Source organism: Pectinophora gossypiella, chromosome 16 (genome assembly GCF_024362695.1).
Source record: "Pectinophora gossypiella chromosome 16, ilPecGoss1.1, whole genome shotgun sequence".
Lineage (NCBI taxonomy): Eukaryota > Metazoa > Arthropoda > Insecta > Lepidoptera > Gelechiidae > Pectinophora > Pectinophora gossypiella.
The window spans coordinates 5,662,049-5,682,958 of NC_065419.1; the positions used below are offsets into that span (position 1 = coordinate 5,662,049).

The 20,910-nt window shown below is 38.6% G+C and overlaps 3 protein-coding genes across 3 annotated transcripts in view; all 3 read right to left on the reverse strand.

The window, feature by feature from the left end:
• Positions 1-430: 430 nt before the first annotated feature.
• LOC126373709 (carboxypeptidase B-like) lies at positions 431-6,138 on the reverse strand. Its single transcript, XM_050019942.1, has 8 exons — positions 5,967-6,138; positions 4,927-5,060; positions 4,471-4,631; positions 3,258-3,386; positions 2,894-2,959; positions 2,541-2,682; positions 1,835-1,981; positions 431-706 (listed from the first exon to the last, which is right to left on the reverse strand). The coding sequence occupies exons 1-8, from the start codon at positions 6,136-6,138 to the stop codon at positions 431-433; spliced, it is 1,227 nt and encodes a 408-aa protein (XP_049875899.1).
• A 972-nt stretch (positions 6,139-7,110) lies between these two features.
• Positions 7,111-13,541, reverse strand: LOC126373615 (pre-mRNA-splicing regulator female-lethal(2)D). The gene is made up of 5 exons (XM_050019814.1): positions 13,401-13,541; positions 13,045-13,265; positions 8,961-9,085; positions 8,373-8,700; positions 7,111-8,142 (listed from the first exon to the last, which is right to left on the reverse strand). The coding sequence occupies exons 2-5, from the start codon at positions 13,226-13,228 to the stop codon at positions 7,862-7,864; spliced, it is 918 nt and encodes a 305-aa protein (XP_049875771.1). The 5' UTR covers positions 13,229-13,265; positions 13,401-13,541; the 3' UTR covers positions 7,111-7,861.
• A 777-nt stretch (positions 13,542-14,318) lies between these two features.
• LOC126373611 (protein lozenge-like) overlaps positions 14,319-20,910 on the reverse strand; it is a 53,153-nt gene continuing 46,561 nt past the window's right edge. The window contains exons 5-6 of the mRNA XM_050019800.1: positions 15,248-15,382; positions 14,319-15,028 (exon numbers count right to left, since the gene is read on the reverse strand). Of these exons, the coding sequence (XP_049875757.1) occupies positions 14,514-15,028; positions 15,248-15,382 (650 nt within the window). The 3' untranslated portion in view covers positions 14,319-14,513. The remainder of the gene's footprint in view (positions 15,029-15,247; positions 15,383-20,910) is intronic.

Consider the following 20,910-nt stretch of genomic DNA (forward strand, 5'->3'; position numbering starts at 1 on the left):
AGTAGCGTTATTTCGCAGCTAAATAAAGGATCAACTAAAAACGGAGCGCTGATTGGGACCCCGGGCCGGTACCGGACTTGCACCAATGAGTTATCTTAAGTGTAGTTTTCACTAACGCAGTTGGCTCGACCATTATAGACAGCGATACGGCAGGGTTCACCTAACACGTTGGTCTAACAAAAAGCTCGGTGAGGGTTTGGGTACTTCATTCATCTTGCGATAGATGTACTTCTGACTACTGAGATTAAACACATACTCAGTAGTCAGAGGTACATCTATCTATTTATAATTCGAACTTAGAGCACATAAAATAAATACAGCATTAAGTATTTGTTTGCCAGTTTAGCTAAATTTTACTGAAGGACTTAGGTAAATAGCGAAATTCTTCCAACACAAATAGAACCTAATTATTTTTATGATAATACTGAAATTAAAACCACCTGTGTTGAACACCATCTCTCATCACTATGCCGGGGTCAAGAACTTTGGCTACATGCCTTGCTGCAATTAGCATTTCCTTCCCTGCAATTTCAATCTCATTTGGCGGTAGTAGGAAGCCGTGTCCCCCCGTATCTCTGTTCTCTATGGCATATGACAGTGGAGTTCCTTTAGAATGGAACCAGTCTATGGCAGTGCCGGATACTGGGTACATCAGACTGGGAGGAGTACCGGATCTGTATAGCGCACGGGTTATGTTGTATATATCCTGGAATTAATAAATATATTAGGGCTTTATTGAGCCAGCGAGCTTAGTACCGTAAGCGTGCGACTCTTTTTCGCCTCGACATATATGTACGTCACTCTCTCACAGTACTGCACAGAAAGAGACAGACGATCTCTGTTGCGGCGAGGAGTCGCGTGCTTATGGTGCTAAGCCCGCTGGTGATACCGGAATGAATATAGGATTACGTATTTTACGTCACATAAAAATACATGCCACTGCGGGTTGGTGGAGGTGTGTTTTACGGCCAGTAGCTATTAAGCTTACTTACCATTGATATTCTACAAGTCTACTACTAAGTATTTTATTGTATCTACCGCTGTGTTTTATTCTTAAATAACGTTTGACCACAATCTCACCTGATGCTAGGTAAGTGACGATGTGGTCTAGGGTGGATGACGCTTACCTAACTAATGCTTATTCACTCTAGCCTTAGAAACTCCTGCGTGCAAATGTATAGCAATAGTCCTCCTTGTCGTATCCGACCACGGCGACCTCAGTCCCTTTTCTCGTGCGCTCGAATATGACTAGCAAAGCCAAACTTGTTTTGAACACACGGTCACATTGGAGGCAGAATAGCTGTCCATCCCAATTGAAAGTGTAGCTATAGATGGGTTTCGCACGCATGCATGTTTGGTGTTTGGACGTGTGGCTAAGTAAACAAGCGCCAAATATTCGCAGCATATTTCTATAAAGCGCGGTATCTATGATACCTATATATCATCTATGTTACTTAGCCACTCATAAACTGTGCAATAAAAATAGATCCCAATATGTAAGAGTCACAAACCCAGAAAAAACAAAAATAGCCTTGTTTAATCTGTTGCCCAAAACCTTATCCCGTGACCTTTTAAGTTTCTAAAAACACTTTTAGCTTTACTCCCTCTTCCCGAACACGTCGTAAATACCCACAGAGGGATTGTGTCCTTTCTAACATAGAAGACCATATTACGGGCAAGGGATGGATCACCTGTCACCATAAGATCAATCTATCTTAGGACTTCGTATCAAAAGTAGCGATTACGACGATTACTTGTAGCTCTGCCTACCCCATTACAGATTGCGGGCGTGAGTTTATGTACGTGTATGTTTACCTAATAGGTACCTACTTACCCTTTTAATCCCCTCAGCAGTGGATATTAAGTACTCTCGCCCCGCCTGTGCGTAATCTTTGATGCCCCAAGGGTATAGTACCATTTGTCCGTAGTTGTGCAAGTCGATGAAGGCGCGTGGCGTCGAGCGCACAATGTCGAGCAAATTCTGAGAGTAATAACATTAATTAGTAGACATCATCATTTCGTCTAGGGAGATGATGATAAATATAATTTTCAATAACTATAAGTAGGTACTTAGTTGTCTTCTTTTCAATGTATTTAAGTACCATCTCTTTATTTATTTTTTAATATTTGTACGCCTGCATGCAGGCCGAACACATCACAACACTGATATTATAACCACCTTATTGTATTTGATGTGTTCTCGCAAATAAATTGATTTGATGATCTCATTGAGGGAGACCCCGTGAAAATGGGATACATCCTTACGAATCATCAACATCGCGCTTACCTAACCTAAAGATTTGAGAGGTACAGTTTTTTACACAAGTGACTGCCTGTCTGACCTTCCAAATCAAAGGAAAAACCAGCGCAATTACCAGGGTTTGGTTAATTAGTAGAAATGGTAATTTCTATATTTTATCATGCATTTATGAAAATTATGTCTTGTTAAATTTTACACTTTTAGAAGAGCCTCGTGATCTGTTTTTTTGGATGAGGACGAAGTCTTCCGATCACTTGAGCATTTGTCGTCATTTGCCTACCTCGATAAGGATTACGGGCGTGATTTTGTCCGTCTTACTCACAAGTAAAGCAATGCTTTCTGGTTCAGACAACGGGAACGGACCAGCGTAATCTTCTTCGCATTCGTAATGTTCTGTGACTCCAGGCACTGCCCAGTGTTTTCTGTATTAAAACGGTTTAAGTATATTATAATTATAATATAGAATAAATATTAATACCTTTGAAGGTATTATTATACTACCTTCGATCATCACCGACTAGTTAACTCTCCCCCGCACCTATTCGTGTCAGGCGCCTTCCTCCCCCCTCTGGGTTTTATTTGCTGTAGTCCTAAGGAGTAAGTGGGAGCGTGCGCTGTCTCATTCACACTTACACGTTAGGCGGCACACGGTCAGAATAATATGTGGTATTAAGGGATGCTTTTGGAGAGCAAGGTGTTCTGGGGGAGGGATATTGGGTTTATTATTTATCTACTATAGTATATACCTTCACACGGGAACGTCACATAACTGTACTTGAAGTATGTGCATCTAAGTGTACCTAATGTATATTATATATTTGTACAAAGATACTAGCTACTTATAGGCAAGTAAAGTACCAATGTCGAATAGAACGGACTTTTATACCAGTACTTAGTAGGTAAAGTAGTCGACGTATCTAATAAATTTAACTTTATTTCTATAACGCTATAGCATATTTTACAGACACATTACAATAAATCACGTCAAAAAACGTACGGAAAATTCCTGTTCAGATCTACGCCTGGGCAGCTGGAGTGCCTATTGCGCCGCCGGTTCTTGCGCCACAGCCGGTCGACAGTGTGCGTGTACGCATAGCCGTCTGGGTTCAATAGAGGCACGATGTACCTGAGGGCCAACGATACACAATACTAGGAGGCAAGAAAGAAAGAAAAAATATTGATTCGCCATACAAGAAAAAGAAACGAGTATTTACCAGAGATACTTAGTCTGCGAAAAATACCTAATGTGGATTAGGTAGTCTGCGTTGTTTCTATTTAATGTCATTTTCTTTGTAGTAGGTAACGATAATACAATGAGGGTTAAGTAGTAAGGCTCATGCGATTAGAAAGATTTAATTCGGACACCTTCTCGTTTGGATATCATCATAGTAGGTAAGTATGAAATGGGAAAGGGGTCAGTAGTCAACGTATACAGGTTGGCCGAAGTAAACATAACCTGTCCAGGTGGGGTTTTCTCAACGGATCGGACCTGAGCTGCATGTGTGGTGTTACGCCACAGACTATGCCTCACCTAACATCTTATCCCGCGTGCCCTGATACCTGTACGCGAGAAGAGCTGATGAATGCCACCGGAAATGCTGTCCGGGTGGCAAATACTGGGCTGAAAAAGTCTGAATGCCATCGAAACAATAAGAAAAAGAAGAAGGTATCTATGTAGGTATAATGTACCCTGGAGTTTTGCAGGGTTTACCGGAGGAAGCATTGTGAAAGTTGTGGAAGAAATGGAGGGCTTTGGTACGTAATGGATTATGGAACTCTAGGCGTAAGCTTTATAATAGAATATATAATTCCGAAATTACTAAGATAGATACATTTGGACACTAGTTTTGAAGAAGAGTGAATAGGCGGGAGAAAGCAGTGAAGCAGCCGGCCCAGCAGTGCGTACACCAGGGCATTGTTATCGGCATATGCATAGTATAGCTCTTGGGATAATGTCACCTAACAGCTTCTACATGTCTAGACAATATCATGCCGATTCGTGCTGGAAAGTACGTCACGATTTTCGTCGCTTTGAGGCATGTCTTTGTCTGGAGGGTGGTGACTGGTGACACGACCAAGGACTACCACCAGTAAATGCGCCGCTCGATTAAAACCACCTGGAGTTCTCGAGGGTAAATCTACGGACATGAGCGACTCCAACCCCGAGCTATTGTCTATGTTTATTTCATATTGCGTAACACTACACTTACCAATCTTTGCTTGTCATGTAGTACGGCTGCGTGTCAAACTTGGTTACGATCTCGTTGGCGATGTACAGTGCAGAGGACACACCAACCCACTCCCGTGAGTGCTGCCCGCCCACTATTACGACCGGCTGGTTTTTCGGGTTCCCGTTAGAAATTGATATCGCCTGGAAAAGGGACTCACTAACTCAGACGGTACCTCGAGGGCTCTTTTGTTTTTTTTTTTAATGAAAATGCGCTTCTTCTTTTAACATTACAAAATACTCCCAACTCGCTTATGTATGCATGATGCTTTGTATGACCGGCGATATTTGAATCAGGTTATTGTAGACTTTCTATCAGTTGTCTTAGGCACCACAACTGTGCTATGAAAACGTTGTTTAGTAGAAACTAGTGAGAGTTAGTCGTGATAATGGAGCTAACCTATCCAAGCCTACCTAGGAATATATTCTTTGTTCTTACCTTAATAGATCTGTTTTCTACCGAGTTTCCGATATTGTTTATTTGGCATATCGAACGGAAATTTTCTTTCAAATATTCGTAGTATTCGTCTATTATGTTTGGAGTGGGATATGCTTTCCAGTTCAATCGATGACCTGCATAAAAGTTAATTCATTTATCTACAGTTTCTCAGAGATTTTAAAAACCAGTTAAACATATTCATTGATATGCGTAAAGTTTTCGAATTACGCTCTGTTTCGTAGTTTATATAAATTACGATTCTTTGATAGTTATTAGGTACCATTTTCCGTAAAACTAGATAAACTAGAAGTACCTACTTATATCGAGATATCTCATGCACATGCAATCCCTGTCATAAACCATCCAGAATTACAATCTAACAAAGCGATAAGGTAGGTTGGATGGTACCTACCTACCTAGGTATCTGCAGACGATTAAAACGATTCGACTTATAAAAGATAAGTGCCTAAGCAGGTAGGTACAAGTAGACCACCTGAGTAGATACATACCTAATACATACATAACCACTCCACAAACCCTGGTTTTCCATAGAGCCAGAGATTCAAGATATAATTTTAGAAATTGATTTATAACTTGTGCCACATTTCTAGTCCACCTCAATTTCGCTATGGCTCTCACCTCACCGTAACCGCTCCGACTGGTTCCATAATATTAAATCTAGGTGTATTCCTATCTTTATTAAGTACTTAGACCACTTTCCGACGACGGTATAAAACTAACATGGTACAAATGTATCTAAGTATCTATATTCGTTAATTAATATGGATGTAGGTAGCTGAAGCTCACGTCCATTTACCACCGGGGTAAGCAGAGACTATGAATTCCATTTGCATTGATCCTGACACATTTTTCTTTGTTCCTCCACATTCATCAATAATGAGAGAAATAGACATGAGTTTACGTATGTCTGATATTGTGTACCTACCGCTAAGGTATTCTACATTAAGAAACTGTTGAGTCGCGCATCTGGTCCATCTGATCCAATAATCTTTAAGAAAAAAAGTAATAGGCCACGTTACCAAGTCTCAGCGTGTCTTCGGTCCATTTGATAGCACCACTGCGGGTGTCCTCAATCTTGCGTTGTACGTTGAGTATCAGTACGCTCCGGTTCATCTTATGAGCAAGAAGCTCAGCGAATATTTTGTCCATTTTGCTCGGTACAACCATATAGTCTGCATGGTACGGCTGCATGTTCCATAGTGATACTTCTGCAGAAAATGTAACTTAATGTTGTAAATGTACCTACCTAATTGTGTTTTTTATCTAGCCTAAAGTGTCCCACTGCTGGGCAAAGGTCTCCCTTCATTTCTTAAAAGACTTCTCTCCAGTGCTTCCTCCGACCAGCCTTCCAGGAGTCGTAGAGCCATTTCCACCTCGGTCTGCCACGCCTGCGTCTGTCTCTATTCGTAGACCATTCTGTGGTGATCTTAGCCCACAGGTCGATATGCCTACCCGATGCCTCAGACAGACGTGACCTGCCCAATCCCACTTCAACTTGGCGCCTGCGTGGCCCACGTCCGCAACCTAATTATATTTACCCATGGAAAATTATACATATTTTTTTATATCTCTGGATGTAGCTATTATTTAGTAAGGTGGTAGGTATTTCGAGATTTTCAACCGTTGGTTGGTTTCACACGTGCCGAGAGATGGCGCTGGGTTGTTTCAATTCTTCGATCACACAAACACCTACAAGTTATTTTCGTTTATGTTTCATAATACAGAACTAACCTTCTTTACAAAAATATATTTGCTGTTATATAGTATGCATTGAACACTTACCTAAATTAGTGCTTAGTTTTTTTATAACTTCTGCATCCTGGAAGGTACGCAGCGGAGTTCGCCATACTTGGGCCCCTTCGTACGATACCTGCAGTTCGTCGTACAAAAAACATTTTCCCAGCCGAACTACCACGACTAAAATATTCGGGTGTTATAAATACATTTTATGAATTATATTTAAAAAAAATTCAGACAATGCATTTCCTCTTACCAGCCGAAAAAAATACCCGATATAGATTTGTATTCATCGTATTTTTATCGGTAACAAAAACTTTATAGCGTCGTATTTAAATTAACTTTTGGTTTTACTACTTTCCTTATTTATTTCCCATATTGGAAGTTGTAATGATGGTTGGGTGAAGTGCAATAAGTACGCGCCAGTGATGCCAGTAATATAATATGTTTATTAACATAGCTCTATATACATTCATAGTAATTTAAAATAGAAACATTTCATGTAGAAACCAATTATATAAAAACTTTAATACATTTAGGCTTGGTGTTTCCAATTATTGCTATATTGCTAGTGTCTCAGCCAGGCTCAATCATTTCAATTTCAACTGGCATATCGAGTAAAATAAATGCCATCAAATCATGAAATTCGGCAACAAACTCAACCGTTATTGCTCATATATTATTGGGTTTTTCTAATATATCACAATTAATGCACTTATCATAAATAAATTATAAAATTGTCAACCGAGTGTCTGTTTCAATATTGATTATTAGTATAAAAACAATGTCAAAAAACGATTCACTATTAAATCTGATCACAATGGTCCACCGTTGTGCATAAACGCAAACTATAGTTTACCAAATGTTTCAAGTTCACATTAGACACAATCATCACCAATTCATTGTCAATGCAAATGACACATTCGTCTGTATATTTTGTCTTCTAATGAAAGTACATAAGTTTATAGAATACACTTCAATATGTGCTAATATATAAGCTTTCACGTTTCATAATGAGTGACGGCGTTTCACCTCCGGAACGGATGGACGACACTCACAATAATGAATTCAACGATTTCGAGTCAACGGAACATGCCGACTACTTAAGAAAGGTTCACAGAATGCACTAGTTCATTTTAAAGAATCGTGTTCGGAAGGTGAACACCGAGGCCCTGCGCTAGTCTGCGTCGCCGTTGTGGACGGTGAGCGGCTCCTCGTCCTCGTTGTAGTCGAGCGACAGCACGGACGCGCGCCGCCGCTTGAGGGGCGGGTCGCTGCACTCGCTGCCCGAGTAGGCGCGCTTGTCGGAGCGCGGCGACTGCGGCGAGCGCGCCTCGTGCGCCGCCGCAGACCCGTTCACGGCCGCGTGCGCCGAGCGCAGCTCCTGCTGCAGGAACAGCACCGTGCTCTGCATGCCCTCCACATCCTCGTCCAGCTCCTGCAGGAACTCGTCCAACTCTGCAACACACAACCCTCCCATCATTATCAATGAACCCACCTCAGGTTTTCAATATTTCAAAGAGCAATATTTTATGCACCCTGTATTTTAACGTTATTTAATTTTCTTTTATCACTTGCTTAGCAGCTGAAGGACTCAACCCCGTAACCAGTTAGGACAATACTTTTGGCAATATAATAATGTAGTGACGTAACGTAATCCAGCAGGTAATTATCAGAATAACACAAACCTGACTGTGACTTTTTAACTTCTTCGCTAAAACTTTTCTGGAGTGCTAAATCGCCTTCTAATTTGGCTATTCTTCCACTAGACGTCATTCGACCGAGATCTTCGTTCTCTTGGTGCAACAGCCGACATTTGGCCATCAGTTTCTTCCCTGTATTGGAGTCAGGCGTGAACTTCCACGCTGACAATTCATTTTGCGTTTCCTCTAGTCTCGCCTTTGTTGAAGTTAATTCTTGTTTTAACCTTAGTATGAGAACATTCACGGCTGGGTCTAGAAGTGTCGGTCGGCCGTTGAGACTCGCGTGAGATGATTTTAGCTCCGTTATCTGGCTCTGAAATGGATAATGGAGACATTATACCAGGCACTTAGACAACCATTACATAATATAAAATTAAAACGTTTCCCAAAGATGCTGTGACGAATTTGTTTCGAGGTCTACTTGGTCGACCCTTAAGCTCTGGGTCAAGATATTTTCCGCAAGATTGAATTATTGAACAAAGTGTAAGTTATGCCAGATAACATTGGAGATAGGTACATAATAGCTCGTAAGTTGTCTGTAATAAATAAATAATATATAATAATCGAACTTACTACATAATCCTGAATCTCCTGTTCTTTAGCAGCAAGTCGCCTGACAAGAACCTTTTCTCTGTGCTGAGACTCAGCATACTGTTGTTTTATCCTCTCTTCTGCTTCTTTCGCCTTTTCCAAACTGCCTGTAAATTTTACAAGTTAATGTTAACAATTATTTGCTGCATCACTTTTTCTACATAATAGCAATTCCCTAAAATAGTACTTATTAACACATTACTTATACTGTTGTGTTTGTTAACCATCTTATCTCATGAAATTTAGTCTATGAAATACATGCTTTTGAAGACAAACATTTTACATGATTTCTTATTTTCTAATTTTACAAAATTATGATCGACAACACCTTAACAAACATACAATTGGTTTCAGTAGACAGTGTTTTTTACTTGTATTTCAGTTTAGTTCTAGGTAATATTAAAGTTACCTGAAATAAATTAGTAGTGGTTGATTAATACATACATTAATCTCGCCCTAATGCCCTTCAGGTAAGTGGTTGAGAGTAAACAATAATTACAGTAGTTATTTTACCCTATCCATATTGTAAAGAATTATGTGAGGCCTCTATTTTCTCAGAATACAATACAAATGAGCTTACAAACAAACATTATTATGGTTTTACAACATTCAAATACAATTCATGTTTGAATTACACATAATTCATATCATCAGATTGAAACTTCAGTAATTCCAAAAAAATGCTAAACATTATAAAACATGTACCTAACCAGGTTGCAAATGATTATGCCTATGTTTTTATGGCTAGGTCAACACTCTTTTAAGCGTCATCGAAAGCTCTTTGGATACACTGTAGATGGCTAATGCCACAAATCATTAGAAGACAAATTACAGCCACTATTATATGTGGGATTTTAGTTCAAGTTACCAGGCAGATGTTTGCAGCCTCAAAGGCCTAGTGGTTAAAGCATTAGGCTCACGATTTGGATGTCCAGGTGCAATTCCCGATAGTGACATTGTCGAAATAACTTTGTGAGACTGCACTTTGTTTGGTAAGGACTTTTCAGGCCTGAATCACCTGATTGCTTAAAAAAAATGATTTCGTGCTTCGGAAGACACATTAAGCCCAAAGGCTTAACCGTAAAAACATCTCCATCAACCCACAGAGGAGCAGCATGGTGGAGTATACTCCATACAGTTGATTAAGGGGAGGCCTGTGCCCAGCAGTGGGACATATTATGCTGTTTATGTTTTATGTTATGTTACCAGCCCTTTGAACACATAGTCACATCTTAAAAACAAGTGCAGTGAAGTACACGCATCAGCTCTGAGCTGCTAGTGTACATAAACAAATATAATAATAATAATAATAATAATAATAGTCCATAATGTAGGGCCACAATTCTTTAGCTAACTTTAAAAGATACTTAGTTTGTTGTATAACCCATTATAATGTATATGAGAATGTACCACCCCACCACTCCACAGTGGAGCAGTGTGGTGAAGTATGCTCCATACCCCCTCCGGATGATTGAGGGGAGGCCAGTGTCCAAAAGTGGGACAATAATAGACTGTTTATGTGATATGTTATGTGAATGTATTACCTATTATAATAATATACTGATACATTGAACATAACACACAAATTCTCAAAAGTGTAATGATAATAGTTAAACTTGTTATTGAAAGAAGACCAAATCGAAGTCTCTTCATAAGTAAGAATTTTGACATATTTAAGGTTACACAATTTTTTTTAACTTTGATTTAGTAATATTTTTTTTTAAATTGTCTACCTACCTATGCAGTTAGAGATAGGTACCTTTATAATTAAAACTTATGTACTAGCATTTATGTAGATTATTACATATAACACATATAGGAGCAGATCTAAAGTTTCTTTATAAACTTGAAACTTAATAAGTATTCTTGGTCATATAATGATGTCTCGAATATGATAAATATGATAAATACTTTTTTATATTTTTTTTTTGAAAGTTGAGCGTTATTTTGAAGAAATAGGTATTGCTATAGTTTAAGGTCTTTCAGCCTTATTTTGGAACTATTTTTTTTTATAACATAAGCTCAAGACTATATCCCAATTGGGGTAGTCACAAGATGAATGAAGCACCCACAGTTCATTAAGCTACCTGTTAGACCAATGTGAAAAGTGGTGAGACCTATCACCATTAATTTTTTAACAACACTCACTAATTGTTACAGCCTATCGCAGCAGAAGTACTTGCTGCATAACAGCAAATAGCCCCTTTGACCTCTTGATTGTTTTTACTTTGTGTTTGTGAATAATAATGATTTGACCAGATAAGAATATTCCTTCAAATAAGCTCTAAGAATAACACATTTGAGATGTAAACAATTCAAATATCTAATTAATTTTAATTTAATGTGTGTACTAAAAATCAAATAAATCTTTGCCTCTTCTGTCTATCACAACATGACCACTAAATAATCAGTCAATTCACTGTGTCTGTGATTTAAAATTATGCCTTGTAAATCAGTCTGTCATAATTAAAACACATAATACCGGGTTCTTACTGCGTTATTCAGGAATATGAGGCTCCCAATAGGTATTACATCACTGTTGCAAGTGCCATGAGTGTTGTGAGTCTAAGGTCACATAAGTTGAAAAAAAAAACAAGAGACTGAGACCCGTAGTGGTACATACACATAATATAGTCATTGAATACTAAACAGGTACCTATAATAAATAAATTGTAAAGCTTACACAGTAACAAATATTTGAAAACATTTTGTAAAAATGAGACCATAGTATTTTTATGGTCTCCTTGTTTTGGTGCAATACTTTATTGCACAGTAAAGTAAACATCTATTTGTATATTTGTATTGTATCATTTGCAAAACACACCTATTGTTTTTTTAGACCCACCATACTACTGGGAACAAGCTTCAAGTTACGAGGAGCTAAGACTCCCTACTGCAGGTTGCAGGAAAAACCAGAGACAAGGCATAAAAAAATCTTTATGCCTCAACATCTCTCAAATGATGCCCATTTCCTCAAATGACTTATCATCATTATCTTTCTAGCATTATCCTGCTTTCACAGGGTCTGCTTACCTAACCTGAATATTCGACAGGTCCGGTTTTTCTCAAATGTCTATTGAAACTTATTTATGTTAAATAATTTTATCTTATTATAGCTAGATGTCCCCTTGTGAGAAGTTGAAATGACAATTCAATCAATACCACAATTATAGTGGGCTCTATTACTGAGTCAAAATGCCAAATCAAGTAAAGGTCAAGGGGGATCACAGTCAAGTATGTCAAGTATTATTATATTAAGCAATAATAAGATAAAATCATTTTTGGTATCATAGCTCCATACAATTTTGGGTAAACAACAAATTTCAATTAAAACCAAATGCATTGTACCTATCATTAAATTCTTACATTAGATGCATAATTGTTTTAGGTGTTATTAGTTTGTAATCTTTTTAACATACATTACAATTTCAAAATATGTATGAATAAAAATATATTCCAGAAAATATCTTCAACATGTTAATGTTTAAAAATCATAACATGATTCATGTCAGTATACTCAGCCTGTAAAACTGGAATAAATTTTCTCAATACATTTTACGATAGTTCATATTTTGTAGACACATACATCAAATTGTACAGAAATTAATTAACATAGTTGATACAAAAGGACCTTATTATAGAAGTAAGAAAAGAAACCATATTTACTTTTTTTTGTGAACAAAAGCAAGATGGCTCTGCTAAGGCATCATCGGATGCCACTGACGCAGTAACACCACTGAAAACCATGATGGCAGGCCGGCAGGGAGCACTCACTTGGGGTTCCTTTGACATTTCACTTCCACTGATCACACCACTGTCACAGCCCTTACACAGCATTGCACAGATCTCTTGAGACCATTGAATAGCTTAGAACACCTAGATGGACACCTTGTACCACATTATAACTAACAACTTGATATCACAGTAATTATTGAACCAAATCATAATAGTATCACTAGTTTAGTTAAAGCATTGTCGATATAAAGAGTAACAAGATAACGTTTGCACATAAACAGTCGGCGAGCCGACCACAGGTCACTACCAAGCCGAAACTTTTCGTAAATACCTTCCAACTGTTTGTTCAATGATTCGAGGTGGTCAATGTACAAGTCCTGGTTTCTCCACGCGGCTCGCAGCGAGTCCGCGTTGGCGGCGTCGATCTGGTGCGGGGTCAATAACACGCGATTCGCATTCGTGCCGCCCGCGCCCTCACTCGCCGACTCCCCGTGCCGATCTGTCTCCTCGGACATTGCACTCTCACAAAACCCTCAACAACCCCTTTCTGGACTGCAAGCAAACAACCACGGTTAAATCTACATGGATGAAAATTCATTTGCATTTTTACTATTTGTGTCGCCGTTATCTCGGAAACCTGTTATGACGCACGAAATTATTTCACTAATCTACGTACTGTATACTTACAGTTGTGATATATTTTTGACTATGTAATAATTAAACTTAAAAAATTATAACTAAGTTTATCACTTGATTTCCAGCAATATATTTAATTATTATACGAAAAACTTCTAGCACTCAACAGCCGCCATTTTATCACGTCATGACACGTCATGACGTCATGTCGCGGTTGCTAAATTGTTGCCATTACAATATTTGAAATTCTACCATTTATGTAATTGGCAACATTCATTTCAAACGGCCTGTTCGTTTGTTGGATAAATTTTCCCAACTTTACCGGTTTTTGTATTTCATCAGAATTTCACAGTAGTATCTCTTATTAGTCTGTGCAGGGGTCTCGTAACTTTAAGTTATATCTATAAGTACCTTCAGCGAGATTTGTTATAGAAAATGTCGAAGAAAATTTATGAACTAACAACGGAACGTTATCATTATCAGACATAACCCACACCTGTGTGTGATCCTTAATAGGGTGGGTAGAGGTACTTACAATTTGATTAGAAGGGAGCTATACAGTCACTTTGAATAAGTAGGTATCTACGTAATTTTAAGATGGTTATTAATGATTTGATGAACAGGTACTATCGGTAGGTACCTAAATACCTACCTAAGGTGTAATCCCTTAGTCAACATGATGATCAGCTGAACAGTTTTTGTATTATTATTTTATTCCTAGTCCATCCACATATAGTTTGCCGAATATAATAAGTAGGTAAAGAAAACACACATACATACATACATAAACTCACGCCCGTAATCCCTAATGGGGTGGGCAGAGCCACAAGTAATCAAAGACAACTTGCAGCCACTGTTGATACGAAGTAAAAAACTCTCTCTCTCTCTCTTCGTTGAAAGAAAACTCTCAGGTTATTTTGGTAATAATCATTACTTAGTCATAATTAAGGTAGGTATTGAAACTCGTACTAATTTATTTATCATTTAATATCACTAATAATTTCAATACATTTATTAACACTTAACCACGAATTAATGTTTAACATTAATTTAATTAAAACTTGTTTTATACTTTAAGCTTAATATGTAAGTAGTTTATATCACAATATGTACAATGGAATGTTGATTGTTTTCGTAGGTCTCGATTTGAGGGTGAGCGTACTGTCAATAGGGTCGCCACACGCCTGACTCCTGGTTGGCGGCGGCGTACATGCTATGTTTGACGTCATCACTTTGATCACAGCCCTGCACTAAACCACTTGTCTCCGGCTGTAGCTCGGTCGTAATAGATATCCCTCCGTCTATATCGCTGATTTTAATCTCACTCGGAATGTATTGTTCTAAATGTTTATCTGAACTGTGTAGGTGTACGTGTATTTGATTCTGGTTGACTGTTGAGTACAAGTTCGGTAGGATCATTTGGGGGTTGGGGTTGATGTAGGGCGTGTGGGATTGTATGCAGGCGGGGTTGTTGTTTATGTTGTTGTATTGGTAGTTGTTGTAGTTGTAGGTGTTGGTGGGCCAGGAGTTGTAGTAGTTAGGGTCGTAGCGTTGCGCGGGCGCAGTCGCGTTGAGGTCGGTGAGGGCGGTGCTGGCGCCGGTAGGGCTGCCCTTGTAGCCCGCCGAGCTCGACTGGAAGCCGCTGTACTCCGAGTGCCCGAGCGGGATGTCTGGGAGAACTGGAACGATATAAAGAAACTGGTTACGTTTTATATATGCAAGTGATGAATAGATATGTATGCATTTACGAAAAAGCCTCGTAGACATTATTGCTTATCGTAATTTTTGGTAGACGTATAACGTCTTATAAGAATTAATTGATTGAGGATATGCCCGGCAGTGGGTTTCAGAGTGGTGCGTGAATTGAGAAAGTTAGGCAATTGTTTGTAAGTCCATACCGGCAGGTATGTGCAGCGTGGAGTCAGGCTTGTAGTAGGGCGGCTGCAGGGGTCCGTAGGCGGGTCCGTAGACGGACGCAGACGGGTAGCCGGTGTTCCACTCGCTCGCTCCCAGGATGTTGCCGCTGCTCGACTCTGGAATTTAGGAGGAGAGGATTAGCTCATTTATTTTTATGTTGGACGCCACATTGACAAACTTAAACGTGGACATAACACAATTAAAATAGTAATAAGTACTTATTACACCCTTATTGATTGTTGAATTTGGAGGAAACTAGAGAAATATGTCAGGGTCGAAGTAAATATAATTCCTTAGTCTTTGCTTACCCCGGTGGGAAATAGGCATGAGTCTACATAGCACTACTATATGAACTACGTCTCTTTCTCATTGCATTCTCAAGACTTTTCAAGTCGAATCACAACGGCTCAACGAGCTCATACGCCTTCTAGGCTTTTCTATTTCCCAAAAGTGCTCAATTACTCCAAATTATCGACACAAGACAAGTGCAATCTTACACACAAGGACTACATACACTGCCTGTGGTGAACGAGACCGGGGCGCCCCGAAATCCAGCAGACGAGGAGCTTCAGGTCAGTCCAATTTTCTCTCTTTAGCTATCGAAGTCAAACTCCCTAACATTTATTCGAGTATCTTATACACACATACATACATATGTATGTGTGTATAAGATACTTAAAATACAAGTATGGAGCGCGTTCTAAATAAAAAAAGGACATCCCTCAGCATAATGTGGTAACACGTGCTTAGCAAGTAAGATGATCCGTGCTTCGGAAGGCACGTTAAGCCGTTGGTACTGATGTAAGTAAGATACATGAGCCATGTCAAGGGCCTTTGGCTAACACCAGGTTGGTAATCCACCTCACAACCCACACGATAGAAGAAGTAGGTACTTAGTAGAAGAGACGTGCTTAGCACGCTGAGTCGCGGCGCTGGTTTTATGGGAGACCTATCGTGATGCACGGACATTCCATTTACCTGAATTGTCTTACGTCTATCAAATCAGAAGAATAGAATGCCACGTTTTTGTTTTGAGCACAAACCTAACAACAAACAGCTTGCTAGTAGCAACTGGGCATTAGAAAAGTTGCAAACGATTATGTCAATCAACAGTGACTCATTTCACTCTCATACGTTACGTTACGTTTTATTGCATAAGTTATGTCGTTTGCAATTAAGGTTAAAGCCCTTTGAAAGGTTCATTATATGTTACAAGTTTTAAACTAGAATAAAAGAGAGTGGAGCACTTACTATAATAACAGTCCTTATTTAACGACCATCCTAATTTGAGCCCTAGCTCTGGAGTCTAGATTAGGATGGTCGTATATACGTAGTAAGTGCTCCAATCTCTTTTATTCTAGTTTAAAACTTGTCTAGACTCTAGACCCTAGTTTATTATTTTTTTATTTAAGTACTCTTACAATGATTACTTAAGCTGTATAAGGCACTTCACCATTTCAACAGAAATTCTACAACTAGAACTCTTTGTGTGTTGCAATGCCAATCAGACTCGCTACTCACTATTCAATACCAATACCGTACTTAGAATCAAATTAGTCACCTAACTTCCCAATAAAAATCAAATAAATATTATGACCTTCTGCACATATTATGTTACATAGTTATAACGACCACAATACTATCGAGAACATCAACAAATCAAATCAATATGTCAAAAAACCCAGCGGCGGGTGTCTATAAAAATATTGTCATAGGTAGAGTCACAGTATAAACAGAATTAAGTAGTGTGGTAACTAGTAATAATAATATTACTAATAGGTAGGTATGACCCTGGGAAACCCGCGGCGCCTGAGTAAATTTTAGACACGTCATATCTTTTTTTTTGTAGAGTAGATATCTGTTTCTTCATGTCATTTGGTAAATGGAGCGTTTGAGACGGAATAAAGAGAGATCGCTGAGGTACGTGGATTTTTTTGGACGTGACTTATTGTAGATTTGTCAGAAATGGCATTAACTACTTGGCCGGAGGAGAGTGAAAACTTCTTTGCACCCAGCAGTGGAACAATCCAAAGTAGAAAAAAGTAATCAACTAGGTGATTTAAAGGATAATACTTATCCTCGAACATCCGAGGGCTTAGTCAATTCAATTTAGGATTTAACTTCTCGTTAACAAATAAAGCTATCGTACTGTTTAACTTAAAGACGTTGCGAAGTTAACATAATAAATGGATGTCACGCACGCTCATAGTACGGAACTGTGCGCACACGCGGGGATTGCCGGCTGATTCACCTGCGCGTGAGTTTGCACCTTCGAAAGTAGACTTAAGGCACGCGTTACACTGGGTGCGATAAAAGAACTGAGTAGGTTCAATACGATTTCTTTACCTGTTAGGTTTGTAGAAGTGATTTATGTAAATCAAATTTATTACTAACGTGTAGTATTTAATTGTAGAGATAACTTTTAACATACATTTTTGATGATAAAAATTTGAAACTAAAACTGAAGGACCATGTCTTAGTATTTATTATTGTTTATTCTACACCAGTGTGACAGTTCTTTCTTCTTAACTAACAAACAAGATTAGGTACTTAGGTATCTCTTATTCAATTATCTAAGTAGAAATTATACTAAGTACTCATACCAACTCATCATCTCTCGTACTACAACTAGTTGATATGATACTTAGCGCTCGCTGGAAAAGAATACTATTGGCCGCCAAATTATGAATACAATCATATTACAACATAGAGAACTTATTTGCGGAATCTTTGATGTGTGACTAAACCTTGAGCAAGCTGGTATCCTGGCTGTTTTTAAATAACTGAATGTTGTAAACATCAATGGAGCTTCTTTTGTTTTAAAATAAGTAAAGGATGAGGCGTGGGTACTTAGTTCACCTTGTGATGGATGTTCCTCTGACTACCCCAATTGGGATATAGTCGTGAGATGTTATGTTGAAATATCTCAGCCATACGACGCCCACTGCTGGGCATAGGCCTCCCCAAGGATCTCCACGACGATCTCCTCGATTGCACATATATAAAAGTATATGTTGCTTGTTGTTGTGGGGTTGCCTCATAACTTTATGCTGCTTGAAAACAAGAAATAAACACTTTTTTTTTTAATTTTTTTTTATATGTAGGTAAGTATATTGCCCCAATAACATGGGTTCGAATCCTGGCTCGGGTTCTGCCACTGAATTCGACCTTATGGTATAGAGAATTGACATCACGAGATAAGTAGCAACAAACAGAATTACAAATCAAATCAAATATTATTTATTACACGCACATACTTACACGAAAAATTTTAAAACATACGGCCTTGGTTAGGAAATAGGTCGAGCAAGTGATTGAAACCTGCCCTTAATATACTTACTTCTTATCTTTTAGGTACATCTGTTATTTTTCCGTCTTATAGGATGATTACAAGCAATTTATTGAGTATGAGAATACTAACTTCCCCGTTTCCAACAAACCGAATTGCATATTAATTACACTTTACTTTCCGTGTATTACTAAGTATTATGGTAAATAATCCTTACATAGAAGGTGTTGCCTAGTTATACAGGTAAAATCCGTGCACGCATTGTATTAGGATTAGGACAACGAGCTTACGTACTGGATACGCAGGTCTGAGGTATAGAATGCTTTAGAAAACTTTTTAGCTAATCACTTTCAAAGATATGCATTATTGAAGAGTTGTGGTTACAAAATCTAGATGAACTCGCGACTATATCCCAATTGGGATAGTCAGAGGTACAATCAAAGAGCAAAAGTTTAATCACTGAGCCCAGTGAATTATTTGTAAACAGTGGTGAAATTATGAACCATTACATAATAACATAAACAGCCTATATACGTCCCACTGCTGGGCACAGGCCTCCCCTCAATCAACCGGAGGGGGTAAGGAGCATACTCCACCACGCTGCTCCAATGCGGGTTGGTGGAGGTGTTTTTACGGCTATTAGCCGGGACCAACGGCTTAACGTGCCCTCCGAAGCACGGAATCATCTTACTTTTTCGGACAATCAGGTGATTCAAGCCTGAAAAGTTCTTACCAAACAAAGGACAGTTTCACAAAGATATTTCGACAATGTCCCCATCGGGAATCGGACCTCCAGATCGTGAGCCTAACGCTCTAATCACTATACCACGGACGCAACATGCATGAACCATTAGTTGTCATAATTATAAAATTTGTCTTTTTGTAGGTGTTTTTAGTCTATTACAGAAGCGATATGTAACCAGGAGGTCTTAAGTGCAACCAATTAATTTATTACTTTGCAACAAACTGATTGGACTTTTCCAGCTTTTCCAACGTGATAGTTGGCGAGCCGTATCGCAGTCTATAACGGTCGAGCCAACTGTGCTAGCGAAAATTACCAAACACGTATAACCAAATAAAACACGTACGTACTTATATTAAAAAGAAACTCCCCAGATACTTTTTGTCTAAAGACATAATGCTATAGAACAGTCAGTAGAATCGCACGTGTATAGAACGCATCAGTTCAGTACGATTAGTGATTATATTTCAATAAAGATACCTAACATTTTACAATCGTCTCAATGCATTTTACAATTACACTATAAGATTTTTTGTTTTGGTTATCCCCGAAGGGTAAGGCAAAGGGAACTATGCCCATACAGCCATGTCTTACGTATTTTTTTCTTGATGATTAATGAAATGTTGAATGGTGATGATGATGAAACCTAAGCCCCCACCCTCGGAGTAGACTCCTACTCCGAACCCCAAACGAATTAACTCAAAAGTCCGCATAAACTTTCGAGTTATGAAGCGGCTTGTTGGCACGAAGCGAAAATAGGTAGATACACTTTGTTTATTGAATACTCCGATATAATAACACTGTCGCGAATGTTTTCCGACTAACTTAATGCGATCATTAACCACAAAACACCACTCCGTATTAATTATTTAGATTATTCAATGAAGAAAGCAACTGTCCCGTTCCCGTCAGAAAGCCTTACTATAATAATTAGATCTGTCAAAGTACGTAAGCTAGTGTTGTGACGTTCATAATCATTAGTGATATATCAGTCGATATTAGGTCGATCGTTTTTTTTTTCTATCTAATAATACACCCCAGTTTCCGTACTCTAGTGGTTAGAGCGTTGGGCTTACGATCTGGAGGTCTGGGTTTGATTGTCTGTGGGGACGTTGTCAAAAATCACTTTGTGAGACTGTCCTTTGTTTAGTAAGGACTTGCCGTAATAAACACCCCCAGCAACTCGCTGAGGAGCAGCGTGGTAGAGTATGCTCTATACCCTCTCCGGTTAATTAAGGGGAGGTTTGTGCCCAAGATTGGGACGTATATAAGCTGTTTATGTTAATTACACCCTAGTTATTGAAGGGCAGACACCGCTATAAACTGCGAATCTAGTTATGACAGTGTCACAACTAATATCACTGTACGTGAACCGTTTACGTTTAGCTAACCGTGGGCTAACCATTCCACCATTGATTCAGTCAATTCAATGCACTGATAAAACAAATCGTTATGCTAATTCCTGTAGTAGCATCATATTATATTGTAATGTTGGCATATTGTTATTACAATTACAATGAACACGCGAGACTTGGCACGTAGGCACAATTTTTTTATTGTACTTAAAAGTTTTATTTATGTAAGGAAAGCAGTGAAAGTGTTAAATCATTATC

What these genes read in the sequence shown, in the direction of transcription:
- LOC126373709 (XM_050019942.1), bottom strand. Translation starts at nt 6,138, where the DNA reads ATGCAGCCGTACCATGCAGACTATATGGTTGTACCGAGCAAAATGGAC. An exon ending in CGAAGACACGCTGAGACTTG is followed by an intron (nt 5,061 to 5,966) that starts GTAACGTGGCCT and finishes ACTTTTATGCAG; the next exon opens with GTCATCGATTGAACTGGAAA. An exon ending in TACATGACAAGCAAAGATTG is followed by an intron (nt 3,387 to 4,470) that starts GTAAGTGTAGTG and finishes GTTGGCCCTCAG; the next exon opens with GTACATCGTGCCTCTATTGA.
- LOC126373615 (XM_050019814.1), bottom strand. Translation starts at nt 13,228, where the DNA reads ATGTCCGAGGAGACAGATCGGCACGGGGAGTCGGCGAGTGAGGGCGCG. An exon ending in ATTGAACAAACAGTTGGAAG is followed by an intron (nt 9,086 to 13,044) that starts GTATTTACGAAA and finishes TAAAATTTACAG; the next exon opens with GCAGTTTGGAAAAGGCGAAA. An exon ending in AGGAGATTCAGGATTATGTA is followed by an intron (nt 8,701 to 8,960) that starts GTAAGTTCGATT and finishes TATCCATTTCAG; the next exon opens with AGCCAGATAACGGAGCTAAA.